At 43.4% G+C, this 17,519-nt stretch overlaps 1 protein-coding gene across 1 annotated transcript in view; it reads left to right on the top strand.

Annotated features, from left to right (window-relative positions):
* The window catches only part of LOC139392627 (neuronal cell adhesion molecule a), a 139,176-nt gene that overhangs the window by 101,691 nt on the left and 19,966 nt on the right, over positions 1–17,519 (top strand). The window contains exons 9-19 of the mRNA XM_071140738.1: positions 4,137–4,248; positions 5,236–5,420; positions 5,601–5,732; positions 6,136–6,279; positions 6,481–6,592; positions 8,056–8,222; positions 9,054–9,201; positions 11,736–11,860; positions 12,861–12,890; positions 13,335–13,436; positions 17,089–17,286. Coding sequence (XP_070996839.1) covers positions 4,137–4,248; positions 5,236–5,420; positions 5,601–5,732; positions 6,136–6,279; positions 6,481–6,592; positions 8,056–8,222; positions 9,054–9,201; positions 11,736–11,860; positions 12,861–12,890; positions 13,335–13,436; positions 17,089–17,286 — 1,455 coding nt within the window. The remainder of the gene's footprint in view (positions 1–4,136; positions 4,249–5,235; positions 5,421–5,600; positions 5,733–6,135; positions 6,280–6,480; positions 6,593–8,055; positions 8,223–9,053; positions 9,202–11,735; positions 11,861–12,860; positions 12,891–13,334; positions 13,437–17,088; positions 17,287–17,519) is intronic.

The raw sequence follows: 17,519 nt of genomic DNA, 5'->3' as shown, positions 1-17,519 counted from the left end.
ACCTGACTCCAACACCTGTAGTATAACCTACCTGGAATATACCTGACCCACCTGACTCCAACACCTGTAGTATAACCTACCTGGACTATACCTGACCCACCTGACTCCAACACCTGTAGTATAACCTACCTGGAATATACCTGACCCACCTGACTCCAACACCTGTAGTATAACCTACCTGGACTATACCTGACACACCTGACTCCAACACCTGTAGTATAACCTACCTGGACTATACCTGACCCACCTGACTCCAACACCTGTAGTATAACCTACCTGGAATATACCTGACCCACCTGACTCCAACACCTGTAGTATAACCTACCTGGACTATACCTGACCCACCTGACTCCAACACCTGTAGTATAACCTACCTGGACTATACCTGACCCACCTGACTCCAACACCTGTAGTATAACCTACCTGGAATATACCTGACCCACCTGACTCCAACACCTGTAGTATAACCTACCTGGAATATACCTGACCCACCTGACTCCAACACCTGTAGTATAACCTACCTGGAATATACCTGACCCACCTGACTCCAACACCTGTAGTATAACCTACCTGGACTATACCTGACCCACCTGACTCCAACACCTGTAGTATAACCTACCTGGAATATACCTGACCCACCTGACTCCAACACCTGTAGTATAACCTACCTGGAATATACCTGACCCACCTGACTCCAACACCTGTAGTATAACCTACCTGGACTATACCTGACCCACCTGACTCTAACACCTGTAGTATAACCTACCTGGAATATACCTGACCCACCTGACTCCAACACCTGTAGTATAACCTACCTGGACTATACCCGACCCACCTGACTCAACACCTGTAGTATTACCTACCTAACCCACCTGACTCCAACACCTGTAGTATAACCTACCTGGACTATACCTGACCCACCTGACTCCAACACCTGTAGTATAACCTACCTGGACTATACCTGACCCACCTGACTCCAACACCTGTAGTATAACCTACCTGGAATATACCTGACCCACCTGACTCCAACACCTGTAGTATAACCTACCTGGAATATACCTGACCCACCTGACTCCAACACCTGTAGTATAACCTACCTGGACTATACCTGACCCACCTGACTCCAACACCTGTAGTATAACCTACCTGGACTATACCTGACCCACCTGACTCCAACACCTGTAGTATAACCTACCTGGACTATACCTGACCCACCTGACTCCAACACCTGTAGTATAACCTACCTGGAATATACCTGACCCACCTGACTCCAACACCTGTAGTATAACCTACCTGGAATATACCTGACCCACCTGACTCCAACACCTGTAGTATAACCTACCTGGACTATACCCGACCCACCTGACTCAACACCTGTAGTATTACCTACCTGGAATATACCTGACCCACCTGACTCCAACACCTGTAGTATAACCTACCTGGACTATACCTGACCCACCTGACTCCAACACCTGTAGTATAACCTACCTGGAATATACCTGACCCATCTGACTCCAACACCTGTAGTATAACCTACCTGGACTATACAGTACCTGACCCACCTGACTCCAACACCTGTAGTATAACCTACCTGGACTATACCTGACCCACCTGACTCCAACACCTGTAGTATAACCTACCTGGACTATACCTGACCCACCTGACTCCAACACCTGTAGTATAACCTACCTGGAATATACCTGACCCACCTGACTCCAACACCTGTAGTATAACCTACCTGGACTATACCCGACCCACCTGACTCCAACACCTGTAGTATAACCTACCTGGACTATACCTGACCCACCTGACTCCAACACCTGTAGTATAACCTACCTGGAATATACCTGACCCACCTGACTCCAACACCTGTAGTATAACCTACCTGGACTATACCTGACCCACCTGACTCCAACACCTGTAGTATAACCTACCTGGAATATACCTGACCCACCTGACTCCAACACCTGTAGTATAACCTACCTGGACTATACCTGACCCACCTGACTCCAACACCTGTAGTATAACCTACCTGGACTATACCTGACCTGATCATCTACTCCCAACCTCATCCTGTAGTATAACCTACCTGGACTATACCTGACCTGATCATCTACTCCCAACCTCATCCTGTAGTATAACCTACCTGGACTATACCTGACCTGATCATCTACTCCCAACCTCATCCTGTAGTATAACCTACCTGGACTATACCTGACCTGATCATCTACTCCCAACCTCATCCTGTAGTATAACCTACCTGGACTATACCTGACCTGATCATCTACTCCCAACCTCATCCTGTAGTATAACCTACCTGGACTATACCTGACCTGATCATCTACTCCCAACCTCATCCTGTAGTATAACCTACCTGGACTATACCTGACCTGATCATCTACTCCCAACCTCATCCTGTAGTATAACCTACCTGGACTATACCTGACCTGATCATCTACTCCCAACCTCATCCTGTAGTATAACCTACCTGGACTATACCTGACCTGATCATCTACTCCCAACCTCATCCTGTGGTATAACCTACCTGGACTATACCTGACCTGATCATCTACTCCCAACCTCATCCTGTAGTATAACCTACCTGGACTATACCTGACCTGATCATCTACTCCCAACCTCATCCTGTAGTATAACCTACCTGGACTATACCTGACCTGATCATCTACTCCCAACCTCATCCTGTGTGACTAAATTCACATTGATAGCATAATATAACAAAACAACATCAAACAACGTTAATTACATTCCATAACTAAATCCTCCCCCTTTACCCTGTACTGTGTTAGCTTAGCTTACCTTCTTACTTAGAAAACCAAATGCCTAAAAGGTTCATTCATTTGTAGGAAACCCATCAAGAAAAAGAAACCAATCAAATCCATTTTCTTTACTGAAATGAATGTTCCTTTCTTTGGATGGGCATTCATCTACTAATGTTAACCAATGGGCATTCATCTACTAATGTTAACCAATGGGCATTCATCTACTAATGTTAACCAATGGGCATTCATCTACTAATGTTAACCAATGGGCATTCATCTACTAATGTTAACCAATGGGCATTCATCTACTAATGTTAACCAATGGGCATTCATCTACTAATGTTAACCAATGGGCATTCATCTACTAACATTAACCATTAGCTTCCCATTAGTTTAGCATTATTCATAGTAAAAAGGATCCTCCTCCTAGTTTAAATTCAACACATCACCCAATAGTTAGATGATGAAATCCAAAGTGAAGCACACAGCATACAGAACTAGTATGATGAAACTCTTGCATGAGACGTGTACAGTATTTTCTCTCTCTCTCATCTAGATCTTTCCATGTTCTTTTAATGTAAGTCTCTGACCCTGAAAAAGGCACGCATGGAAAGATCATAAAACACAATCTGTGTTCTGTCCATCCAATCAGCGGTTCACGTCAATGTGTTGTATACAACACATTCCCCCCAGCTCTACTCACTCAATCTAGTCTCATTGTAAATTTCACAAGGGATTTTCCAAGACCTTTCAGTAAGGGCTTGCTTAGGGCTAAACATGTTAGAATCAAAGCAGCCGTAGCTAGCTTATGACTAAAATCTGTCATATGATTATATCGAGGAAGGATACTAAGGGAGAAATCCTAGATCCCTTGGTTGTCATGGCAACATATTGACAACTGGACAGCCTGTCTCTCCAGGTGTTGTGTGTCTACTTCCGACCAGTGGCCCTATATAGTGCACTATGGGGATAAGGGAGCCATTTGGGAAGCAGCCTGTGAAAGGGCCAACGTAGGGCCTGCCTGGCTACAGTTAACTCATTGTATATCCACTATCACAGTCCATAACAGCACGGGATATTACTACTATCCTATAATAGTCTATATGCCGCTGGTGCTGGACTACTGGCTCTACGAACTGAATGGTCACAGCTAGCTACAGACAGTTATACCCTTTCCACAATCCAGCAGCTATATTTACCCACCACCCAGGTCAGAGAAGTACTATTTAACTTGGCTCAGCTCGGCTTGGCTCAGCTCGGCTTGGCTAAGCTCGGCTTGGCTCAGTAGTGTGAACAGGGTATAGGAACGTGTGGTTCTTTTGCTGAGATGATTGTGTTTCCTGTCCTGTTCTCCAGACAGTCCATCGGGGGAGCGGCGACCCAGCTTCATGGCTCCTCTGGGGCGGAGCAGCACCCAGATGGCCCTGAGGGGAGGGGTTCTGGAGCTAGAGTGTATCGCTGAAGGACTGTAAGTACGCCCACAACACTGCATGAACAACGCTGCATGAACAACACTGCATGAACAACACTGCATGAACAACACTGCATGAACAACGCTGCATGAACAACACAGCATGAACAACACTGCATGAACAACACTGCATGAACAACACTGCATGAACAACACTGCATGAACAACACTGAATGAACAACACTGCATGAACAACACTGCATGAACAACGAAGCATGAACAACACAGCATGAACAACACTGCATGAACAACACTGCATGAACAACACTGAATGAACAACACTGCATGAACAACACAGCATGAACAACACAGCATGAACAACACTGAATGAACAACACTGCATGAACAACACAGCATGAACAACACTGAATGAACAACGCTGCATGAACAACGAAGCATGAACAACGCTGCATGAACAACACTGCATGAACAACACAGCATGAACAACGCTGCATGAACAACACAGCATGAACAACGCTGCATGAACAACACAGCATGAACAACACTGAATGAACAACACTGCATGAACAACACAGCATGAACAACACTGCATGAACAACACTGCATGAACAACACAGCATGAACAACACTGAATGAACAACACTGCATGAACAACGCTGCATGAACAACGAATCATGAACAACGCTGCATGAACAACACAGCATGAACAACACAGCATGAACAACGAAGCATGAACAACGCTGCATGAACAACACAGCATGAACAACGCTGCATGAACAACACAGCATGAACAAGGTTTTTACTTCTGTTTTTGCACAAGGGCAGGTTGGTTTGTTTAATCTTTGTATGTGACATTCAGCAACACTACTTTGTTGCCTTGTCAAGACAACATCATGTCTTCTATTGCAAAATCAGGCTGGTTACCTAGACAACATTTGACTAGCTGTCTGTCTATTCTTTTTGGGAGAGGACAATAAACAGATATTGGTAAGTCATTTATTTAGTTGTTGTTGTTTCTGCTAGTCCGACTCCGGAGGTGTCCTGGTATAAGGAGAGTGGCGATCTTCCTAGCAGCCGGATGTCCTTCCACAACTTCCAGAAGACGTTGAAGATCGCAGATGTGATGGAGGTGGACGCCGGGGACTACCGCTGCACGGCCAAGAACAGCCTAGGCTCCGCCCATCACACCATCAAAGTCAACGTCAAAGGTCTGTGACACAAAGAAGAGTTGGGACTAGATGGAATATGTGGAGAAATGTTTCTAACACTCCTAGTACCTTTACAGTGTTGTGGATTTTAAAAGGGGTATTCTATAGGTCTGTCCCTCTCTCTCTCTTTCTCTGACTCTCACCCCCCCCCCCCCCCCCCCCCCCCCCTTCCCCCCCCAGCGGCTCCGTTCTGGATCAGTGCCCCCAGGAACCTGATCCTGGCCCCGAAGGAGACGGGCATCCTCACCTGCAGAGTAAGTGGAGACCCCAAGCCCCAAATCGCCTGGTCCGTCAACGGAGTCCCCATCAAAGGTGAGTGTAGTCCACTTCCACCCCAGACTGAGGCTCAATGGAACGAATCCTAACTGGAGAAATGCACACTGAAGCGTACATTTACATTTTAGTGATTTAGCAAACGCTCTTATCCAGAGAGATTTATAGTCAGTGTGTTTGACTTACGTAGGTAGAACAGCAGCAGAGCTCATATACTATTGCATAAATCATTCATTGATGTCAGTGAGGGATTTGCACAAAATATGGTGCTGCGCGCAAGTAGAGTATCCAATCAAATTAGGATTCATCCCCTATGTGGGCAGAGCACACATCTACACGATGTTACCCCTCAACTATGAACATCCAGATGTGCAGGAGGAAGAGTGAGCAGAGGATTGAATGTGTGACATACTGTATATCTAGCCTGTGATCCCCTTGATAGACTCTCCAAAGGACACGAGTCGGAAGGTGGAGGACGACACAGTGATTCTGAGCGACGTCCAGACCGGCTCCAGCGCTGTCTACCAGTGCAACGCCTCCAATGAGTTTGGCTACCTGCTGGCTAATGCTTTTGTCAATGTGCTTGGTGAGTCTCTGGAAACACATTGAATCTGCCTTTTAGAATCAGAATATTGAGTCAATAAACAAATAAAACCTCTAAACTCTTGAGCTTTACAACTCTTGAACATTGTTGTGGCCAATGACATCATTTTGTGTTCTCTGCATCATTCTCATGTCACGTTATGGTATAGTAATCATTATCAATATGATTTGTTTCTGTTTTCAGCCGAAGCACCAAGGGTGCTGACTCCCCCCAACAATGTGTACCAGGTCATCACCAACAATCCTGCCTTCCTGGACTGTGCCTCGTTCGGCTCGCCCATACCAACCATCACATGGTTAGTCCATCTGGCTCTAAGTCTTGCAAGCCAGTCAGCCAGACTCTCACAAGCTAGTCAGCCAGACTTTAAGTTTCACAAGCCAGTCAGCCAGACTATAGTCTCACAAGCCAGTCAGCCAGACTCTAGTCTCACAAGCCAGCCAGCCAGCCAGACTCTAGTTTCACAAGCCAGCCAGCCAGACTCTAGTCTCACAAGCCAGCCAGTCAGACTCTAGTCTCAAAAGCCACTCTGTTAGATTCTAGTCTCACAAGCCAGCAAGCCAGACTCTAGTCTCACAAGCCAGCCAGTCAGACTCTAGTCTCAAAAGCCACTCTGTTAGATTCTAGTCTCACAAGCCAGCCAGACAGACTCTAGTCTCAAAAGCCACTCTGTTAGATTCTAGTCTCACAAGCCAGCCAGCCAGACTCTAGTCTCACAAGCCAGCCAGCCAGACTCTAGTCTCACAAGCCAGCCAGCCAGACTCTAGTCTCACAAGCCAGTCAGTCAGTCTCCCATCTTGTTTATAAAGATCTATCTCTATCTCCCGATCTATCTCTAGTGGTTGCCCAGTAGCCTTTCCACAATCTCAAAAACTTTTCTCACAAGAGACACCCCTTAGGGATGTTATAAAGGGCACTCTGTTAACACCTCTCTGTTAACACCACTCTGTTATTAACATCATTCTGTTAACACCACTCTGTTATTAACACCTCTCTGTTAACACCACTCTGTTATTAACATCATTCTGTTAACACCACTCTGTTATTAACACCTCTCTGTTAACACCTCTCTGTTAACACCTCTCTGTTAACACCACTCTGTTAACACCACTCTGTTATTAACACCTCTCTGTTAACACCACTCTGTTATTAAAATCATTCTGTTAACACCACACTGTTAACACCTCTCTGTTAACACCTCTCTGTTAACACCTCTCTGTTAACTCCACTCTGTTAACACCACTCTGTTAACACCACTCTGTTAACACCTCTCTGTTAACTCCACTCTGTAATTAAAATCATTCTGTTAACACCACACTGTTAACACCTCTCTGTTAACACCTCTCTGTTAACTCCACTCTGTTAACACCACTCTGTTAACACCACACTGTTAACACCACTCTGTTAACACCACTCTGTTAACACCACTCTGTTAACACCTCTCTGTTAACTCCACTCTGTTAACTCCACTCTGTTAACTCTACTCTGTTAACACCACTCTGTTAACACCACTCTGTTAACACCTCTCTGTTAACACCTCTCTGTTAACACCTCTGCACTTCCTAATGGAGTTCACTGAGGCTAGTGTGATTGTGAACAGAGGGCTGTTAATGAATATCACACAGTGTCCCGTAAAGTCCTTCAGTCACAAACGGTTCTACATGATCTTCTCATAAAGAACTGAGCTGATGAATATCTACATTCATAAAGTCTCACAGGGATCTAGTGTTCTAATGCAGTGACCTAGTGTTTCCTCTGCAGGTTTAAGGACAGCCAGACCAGTATCCTGAATAGAGACCCATATGTGATCCATAATAACGGTACCTTAGAGATCAACGTAGCCCAGTCCCTGAACAGTGGCAAGTACACCTGTATAGCCTCCAACAACCTGGGAACCAGGGAGAACCATGTCTACTTGGAGGTCAAAGGTCAGACAAGCCTGCTTATAACCTGATTATAATGCTTTATGAATGTATTTATAGATGTTATAATTTTTATTTTACCTTTATTTAAGAAGGCAAGTCAGTTAAGAACAGATTCTTATTTTCAATGACAGCCTAGGAATAGTGGGTTAACTGCCTTGTTCAGGGCAAAACGACAGCTTGGGGATTCGATCTTGCAACCTTCCGGTTACTAGTCCAACTCTCTAACCACTAGGCTACCTGACGCCCCGATCTATGTTATAATGTTATAATGCATTATGAATGTAGTTATCGAAACGTATAATGCATTATGAATGTAGTTATAGACACTTGTAATGCATCATGAATGTAGTTATAGACACTTGTAATGCATCATGAATGTAGTTATAGACACTTGTAATGCATCATGAATGTAGTTATAGACACTTGTAATGCATCATGAATGTAGTTATAGACACTTGTAATGCATCATGAATGTAGTTATAGACACTTATAATGCATTATGAATGTAGTTATAAATGTTATAATGTATTATGAATGTAGTTATAGATGTTATAATGCATTATGAATGTAGTTATAGACACTTATAATGCATTATGAATGTAGTTATAGATGTTATAATGCATTATGAATGTACTTATAGATGTTATAATGCATTATGAATATAGTTATATATGTTATAATGCATTATGAATGTAGTTATAGACACTTATAATGCATTATGAATGTAGTTATAGATGTTATAATGCATTATGAATATAGTTATAGATGTTATAATGCATTATTAAGAGGGTATTTATATGAAGTGTAACCATATATGTGTGTATTGTCCTTCAGAGCCGACGAGGATCCTGGCCCAGCCAGAGTACATGGTGGTCCAGAGGAACAGGAAGGCCGTGTTTGAGTGTAAAGTTAAACACGACCCCACCCTCATCCCCACCATGAACTGGCTCAAAGACAACGGAGAGCTGCCTGACGACGAGAGGTACTGTAGAGTAGACCACCTCCTCTACACACACCTTCTCTCTATAGATATGGGTCTGCTATAGGCCAGTGGTGGTCAACCCTACTCCAGGAGAGATAACATCCTCCCTGATTCTGACACACCTCATTCTACTAATCAAACTGCTCCTCAGGCCCTCCTCAGGCCCTCCTCAATCCCCCACATTAGGTGTGTTACAGCAGGGCTGGAGCAAAAGCCTGAAAAAATTATGTATTTGGTAAATGTATGATTGGATTCGTTTTTTCATTATTTTTTTCACCTTTATTTAACCAGGTAAGCTAGTTGAGAACAAGTTCCCATTTCCAACTGCGACCTGGCCAAGCTAAAGCAAAGCAATGCGACATAAACAACAACACAGAGTTACACATGGAATAAACAAGCGTACAGTCAATAACACACTAGAAAAAAAATTAAGTCTATATACATTGTGTGCAAATGGCATGAGGAGGTAAGGCAATACATAGGCCATAGTAGCAAAGTAATTACAATTAACACGAGTGATAGATGAGCAGATGATGATGAGCAGATGATGGTGTGTAAGTAGTAATACTGGTGTGCAAAAGAGCAGCAAAGTAAATAAAAACAATATGGGGGATGAGGTAGGTAGATTGGGTGGGCTATTTACAGATGGACTATGTATAGCTGCAGCGATCTGTTAGATGCTCAGATAGGTGATGTTTAAAGTTAGTGAGGGAAATGTAAGTCTCCAACATCAGCGATTTTTGCACTTCGTTCCAGTCATTGGCAGCAGAGAACTGGAAGGGAAGGCGGCCAAAGGAGGTGTTGGCTTTGGGGATGACCAGTGAGATATACCTGCTGGAGCGCGTGCTACGGGTGGGTGTTATTATCGTGACCAGTGAGCAGAGATAAGGCGGAGCTTTACCTAGCATATACTTATAGATGACCTGGAGCCAGTGGGTCTAGCGACGAATATGTAGCGAGGGCCAGCCGACTAGAGCATACAGGTCGTAGTGGTGGGTGGTACAAGGCGCTTTGGTAACAAAACGGATGACACTGTGATAGACTACACCCAGTTTGCTGAGTAGAGTATTGGAAGATATTTTGTAGATGACATCGCCGTAGTCGAGGATCGGTAGGATAGTCAGTTTTACTAGGGTAAGTTTGGCGGCGTGAGTGAACGAGGCTTTGTTGCGAAATAGAAAGCCGATTCTAGATTTGATTTTGGATTGGAGATGTTTGAAATGAGTCTGGAAGGAGAGTTTACAGTCTAGCCAAACACCTAGGTATTTGTAGTTGTCCACGTATTCTAGGTCAGAACCGTCCAGAGTAGTGATGCTAGTCGGGCGGGCGGGTGCGGGCAGCGAACAGTTGAAAAGCATGCATTTGGTTTTACTAGCGTTTAAGAGCAGCTGGCGGCCACGGAAGGAGTGTTGTATGTAATTGAAGCTTGTTTGGAGGTTAGTTAACACAGTGTCCAAAGAAGGGTCAGAAGTATACAGAATGGTGTCGTCTGCGTAGAGGTGGACCAGGGAATCACCCGTAGCAGGAGCGGCATCGTTGATATATACAGAAAAGAGAGTCGACCCGAGAATTGAACCCTGTGGTACCCCCATAGAGACCAGACAACAGGCCCTCCGATTTGACACACTGAACTCTGTCTGTGAAGTAGTTTGTGAACCAGGCGAGGCAGTCATTTGAGAAACCAATGCTATTGAGTCTGCCGATAAGAATACGGTGATTGACAGAGTCGAAAGCCTTGGCCAGGTCGATGAATACAGCTGCACAGTACTGTCTTTTAACGATGGCGGTTATGATATCGTTTAGTACCTTGAGCGTGGCTGAGGTACGGTGGGATTCGAAATGGTCAGTGATCTGTTTATTAACTTGGCTTTTGAAGACTTTAGAAAGGCAGGGTAGGATAGATATAGGTCTATAACAGTTTGGGTCTAGAGTGTCACCCCCTTTGAAGAGGGGGATGACCGCGGCAGCTTTCCAATCTTTAGGGATCTCGGACGATACGAAAGAGAGGTTGAACAGGCTAGTAATAGTGGTGGCAACAAAGGCGGCGGGTAATTTTAAAAAGAGAGCGTCCAGATTGTCTAGCCTGGCTGATTTGTAGGGGTCCAGGTTTTGCAGCTCTTTCAGAACATCTGCTATCTGGATTTGGGTGAAGGAGAAGCTGGGGAGGCTCGGGCAAGCTGTTGTCCGGGGTTGGGGTAGCCAGGAGGAAAGCATGGCCAGCCGTAGAGAAATGCTTATTGAATGGTTTTTTATCGGTGGTGACCGTGTTACCTAGCCTCAGTGCAGTGGGCAGCTGGGAGGAGGTGCTCCTGTTCTCCATGGACTTTACAGTGTCCCAAAACTTTTTGGAGTTAGAGCTACAGGATGCAAATTTCTGTTTGAAAAAGCTAGCCTTTGCTTTCCTGACTGACTGTGTGTATTGGTTCCTGACTTCCCTGAACAGTTGCATATCGCTGGGACTATTCGATGCTATTGCAGTCCGCCACATGTTACTGTAGGCATGATTGTCTGACTGTGTGGTGGTGTTTTGTTAGGTTCTTGGTGGACACTGACAGTCTGACCATCAACGAAGTGACAGAGGAGGACGAGGGAACCTACACCTGTGTCATGAACACCACCCTGGACCAGGACTCAGCTAGCGCCATGCTCACCGTCGTTGGTGGGTTTACCTTTATACTTCACATGATGTTTACCTAACTTATCTTAGGGTATACAACACATTCTATCCTTTCCTCGTTCTATCACCTACCAATGTTCTATGTCCTCTAGTTACTGTTATGACAATTTGATATGTTTCGTCTCTGTGGTAGACACGCATGTGCATGTTCTGAATAGTCTGTTAACATCTTTATTTAAATACTTTGTAGTCTGATCCAATACTCACAGAGTTGTAAAAACAGAGTGTTGTAATATTGACGATTGACTATAGTAACACTAGTCTTTCATAACCAATACTAGAGTGTTGTAATATTGGTGATTGACTATAGGAAGTATTTCATAACCAGTACTAGAGTGTTGTAATATTGGTGATTGACTATAGTAACTCTAGTCTTTCATAACCAATACTAGAGTGTTGTAATATTGGTGATTGACTATAGTAACACCAGTCTTTCATAACCAATACTAGAGTGTTGTAATATTGGTGATTGACTATAGTAACACCAGTCTTTCATAACCAATACTAGAGTGTTGTAATATTGGTGATTGACTATAGGAAGTATTTCATAACCAGTACTAGAGTTTTGTAATATTGGTGATTGACTATAGGAAGTATTTCATAACCAGTACTAGAGTTTTGTAATATTGGTGATTGACTATAGGAACACCAGTCTTTCATAACCAATACTAACTAGAGTGTTGTAATATTGGTGATTGACTATAGTAACTCTAGTCTTTCATAACCAATACTAGAGTGTTGTAATATTGGTGATTGACTATAGGAAGTATTTCATAACCAATACTAGATTGTTGTAATATTGGTGATTGACTATAGGAAGTGTTTCATAACCAATACTAGATTGTTGTAATATTGGTGATTGACTATAGGAAGTGTTTCATCAGCTTCCTGTTGCTGTGTAGTCCTATTCTTCTTCTCTCTGAAACCTGTGTTTTGTCACTAACCTGTCACTCCTATCTGACTCCTGTCCTTGCTCTCTCAGAGGCTACTCCAACTCCTGCTATTGTCTACGGTAAACAACGCTGGCCCTGTTGGCCATATTAGCATCATCATTCCTCATACACTCCTCTCCCTCAGTCCTGAGTGTGTGAGAGCTGACCTTCACCCTTACTGTAGCAGTCCTGTCCGTTTGGTTAGCATGCTATGGCTCTGTTGTGATGCTACTGCAGTGGCATATTGACAGTCCGTGACCAGAGAGAACCAGTCTGTGTGTGTTTGAAGTGTCTGCTGCATCATTAGATGTATTCACTAGTGTGATTATTATTATTATTAGTAGTAGTAGTAACTATGTCCATCTGACTACTGTGTTTTGTGTTGGAGTTGGATCCTTCTAATTTCGGACTCTCGCTCAGTTACTCAGTTTATCAAACAAGGCATGCTGACTCCCACCCCCCTAAAGCATCAGGTGACCTTGTTGTTGTAGTGAGTGGTACTGACACTGTGTTTTCCTCTCCAGAGGAACCAGACCCTCCTACAGACCTGGAGCTGACTGACCAGAGAGAGAGGAGCGTCCAGCTCACGTGGATACCTGGAGACGAACACAACAGCCCCACACAGAGTACTGTATTATAAAGAACACACCAGCCCTACACAGAGTACTGTATTATAAAGAACACAACAGCCCTACACAGAGTACTGTATTATAAAGAACACACCAGCCCTACACAGAGTACTGTATTATAAAGAACACAACAGCCCTACACAGAGTACTGTATTATAATGAACAGCCCTACACAGAGTACTGTATTATAATGAACAGCCCTACACAGAGTACTGTATTATAATGAACAGCCCTCCACAGAGTACTGTATTATAAAGAACACAACAGTCCTACATAGAGTACTGTATTATAAAGAACACAACAGTCCTACACAGAGTACTGTATTATAATGAACAGTCCCACACAGAGTACTGTAATATAAAGAACACAACAGCCCTACACAGAGTACTGTATTATAATGAACACAACAGTCCTACACAGAGTACTGTATTATAAAGAACACAACAGCCCTACACAGAGTACTGTATTATAATGAACAGTCCTACACAGAGTACTGTATTATAATGAACACAACAGCCTTACATAGAGTACTGTATTATAATGAACACAACAGTCCTACACAGAGTACTGTATTATAAAGAACACAACAGTCCTACACAGAGTACTGTATTATAAAGAACACAACAGTCCTACACAGAGTACTGTATTATAATGAACACAACAGTCCTACACAGAGTACTGTATTATAAAGAACACAACAGTCCTACACAGAGTACTGTATTATAATGAACACAACAGTCCTACACAGAGTACTGTATTATAATGAACACAACAGTCCTACACAGAGTACTGTATTATAATGAACAGTCCTACACAGAGTACTGTATTATAATGAACACAACAGCCTTACACAGAGTACTGTATTATAATGAACACAACAGTCCTACACAGAGTACTGTAATATAAAGAACACAACAGCCCCACACAGAGTACTGTATTATAATGAACAGTCCCACACAGAGTACTGTAATATAAAGAACACAACAGCCCTACACAGAGTACTGTATTATAATGAACACAACAGCCCTACACAGAGTACTGTATTCTAAAGAACACAACAGCCCTACACAGAGTACTGTATTATAATGAACACAACAGTCCTACACAGAGTACTGTATTATAAAGAACACAACAGCCCTACACAGAGTACTGTATTATAATGAACACAACAGCCCTACACAGAGTACTGTATTATAAAGAACACAACAGCCCTACACAGAGTACTGTATTATAATGAACACAACAGTCCTACACAGAGTACTGTATTATAATGAACAGTCCCACACAGAGTACTGTATTATAAAGAACACAACAGCCCTACACAGAGTACTATATTATAAAGAACACAACAGCCCCACACAGAGTACTGTATTATAAAGAACAAAACAGTCCCACACAGAGTACTGTATTATAATGAACAGTCCCACACAGAGTACTGTAATATAATGAACACAACAGCCCTACACAGAGTACTGTAATAAAATGAACACAACAGTCCTACACAGAGTACTGTATTATAATGAACAGCCCTACACAGAGTACTGTATTATAAAGAACACAACAGCCCTACACAGAGTACTGTATTATAATGAACAGCCCTACACAGAGTACTGTATTATAATGAACAGCCCTACATAGAGTACTGTATTATAATGAACAGCCCTACACAGAGTACTGTATTATAATGAACACAACAGCCCTACACAGAGTACTGTATTATAATGAACAGTCCTACACAGAGTACTGTATTATAATGAACACAACAGCCCTACACAGAGTACCTATTATAATGAACAGTCCCACACAGAGTACTGTATTATAAAGAACACAACAGCCCTACACAGAGTACTGTAATATAATGAACACAACAGCCCTACACAGAGTACTGTATTATAAAGAACACAACAGCCCTACACAGAGTACTGTAATATAATGAACACAACAGTCCTACACAGAGTACTGTATTATAAAGAACACAACAGCCCTACACAGAGTACTGTATTATAATGAACAGCCCTACACAGAGTACTGTATTATAATGAACAGCCCTACACAGAGTACTGTATTATAAAGAACACAACAGTCCTACACAGAGTACTGTATTATAATGAACACAAACAGCCCCACACAAAGTACTGTATTATAAAGAACACAACAGCCCTACACAGAGTACTGTATTATAAAGAACACAACAGCCCCACACAGAGTACTGTATTATAATGAACACAACAGCCCCACACAGAGTACTGTATTATAATGAACAGCCCTACACAGAATACTGTATTATAAAGAACACAACAGTCCTACACAGAGTACTGTATTATAATGAACAGCCCTACACAGAGTACTGTATTATAATGAACACAACAGCCCCACACAGAGTATTGTATTATAATGAACACAACAGCCCTACACAGAGTACTGTATTATAATGAACAGCCCTACATAGAGTACTGTATTATAATGAACAGCCCTACACAGAGTACTGTATTATAATGAACAGCCCTACACAGAGTACTGTATTATAAAGAACACAACAGTCCCACACAGAGTACTGTATTATAAAGAACACAACAGCCCCACACAGAGTACTGTATTATAATGAACAGTCTTACACAGAGTACTGTATTATAATGAACTGTCCTACACAGAGTACTGTATTATAATGAACAGTCCTACACAGAGTACTGTATTATAATGAACAGTCCCACACAGAGTACTGTATTATAATGAACACAACAGTCCTACACAGAGTACTGTAATATAATGAACACAACAGGGTCATTACCAACCTAAGATCCAATCCATTTCCCTCCTCCATGTTCTAACCTCTCCGCCATGTTCTAACCCCTCCTCCATGTTCTAACCCCTCCTCCATGTTCTATCCCCTCCTCCATGTTCTAACCCCTCCTCCATGTTCTAACCACTACTCCGTGTTCTAACCACTCCTCCATGTTCTAACCCCTCCTCCATGTTCTAACCCCTCCTCCATGCTCTAACCCCTCCATGTTCTCTCCCCTCCTCCATGTTCTATCCCCTCCTCCATGTTCTATCCCCTCCTCCATGTTCTATCCCCTCCTCCATGTTCTAACCCCTCCTCCATGTTCTAACCACTACTCCGTGTTCTAACCACTCCTCCATGTTCTAACCCCTCCTCCATGTTCTAACCCCTCCTCCATGTTCTAACCCCTCCATGTTCTATCCCCTCCTCCATGTTCTAACCCCTCCTCCATGTTCTATCCCCTCCTCCATGTTCTATCCCCTCCTCCATGTTCTAACCACTCCTCCATGTTCTAACCCCTCCTCCATGTTCTATCCCCTCCTCCATGTTCTAACCCCTCCTACATGTTCTATCCCCTCCTCCATGTTCTAACCCCTCCTCCATGTTCTAACCACTCCTCCATGTTCTAACCCCTGCTCCATGTTCTAACCCCTCCTCCATGTTCTTACCCCTCCTCCATGTTCTATCCCCTCCTCCATGTTCTATCCCCTCCTCCATGTTCTAACCACTCCTCCATGTTCTAACCCCTCCTCCATGTTCTATCCCCTCCTCCATGTTCTAACCCCTCCTACATGTTCTATCCCCTCCTCCATGTTCTAACCCCTCCTCCATGTTCTGTCCCCTCCTTCATGTTGTCTCCCCTCCCAGAGTTCCTAGTCCAGTATGAGGACCTGCTCCACCAGGCTGGGGTGTGGCACAACCTGACAGAGGAGGAGGGCACCAAGACCACAGCCCACCTGGACCTGTCCCCCTACGCCTACTACTCCTTCAGGGTTCTGGCCGTGAACCATGTGGGCTACAGCCAGCCCAGCCAGCCCTCCAGACAGTACAGGACCAACCCTGCAGGTAAAACTATACTGTGGATCTTACTTTATTGTCAAATAAATGCAAATAGTCTGTTCTAAAACTGTAGAGGTGTTAGAGGTAGGGATGACTGTAGAGTAAGATGATCAGAAGTGTTAGAGTGGGAGGTAGGGATGACTGTAGAGTAAGATGATCAGAAGAGGGATGACTATACAGTCGTGGCCAAAAGTTTTGAGAATGACACAAATATTAATTTTCACAAAGCCTGCTGTCTC

The sequence above is a fragment of the Oncorhynchus clarkii genome, chromosome 33 (genome assembly GCF_045791955.1).
Source record: "Oncorhynchus clarkii lewisi isolate Uvic-CL-2024 chromosome 33, UVic_Ocla_1.0, whole genome shotgun sequence".
Taxonomy (NCBI): Eukaryota; Metazoa; Chordata; class Actinopteri; order Salmoniformes; family Salmonidae; genus Oncorhynchus; species Oncorhynchus clarkii.
This window is presented reverse-complemented; position numbering and strand designations above follow the sequence as displayed.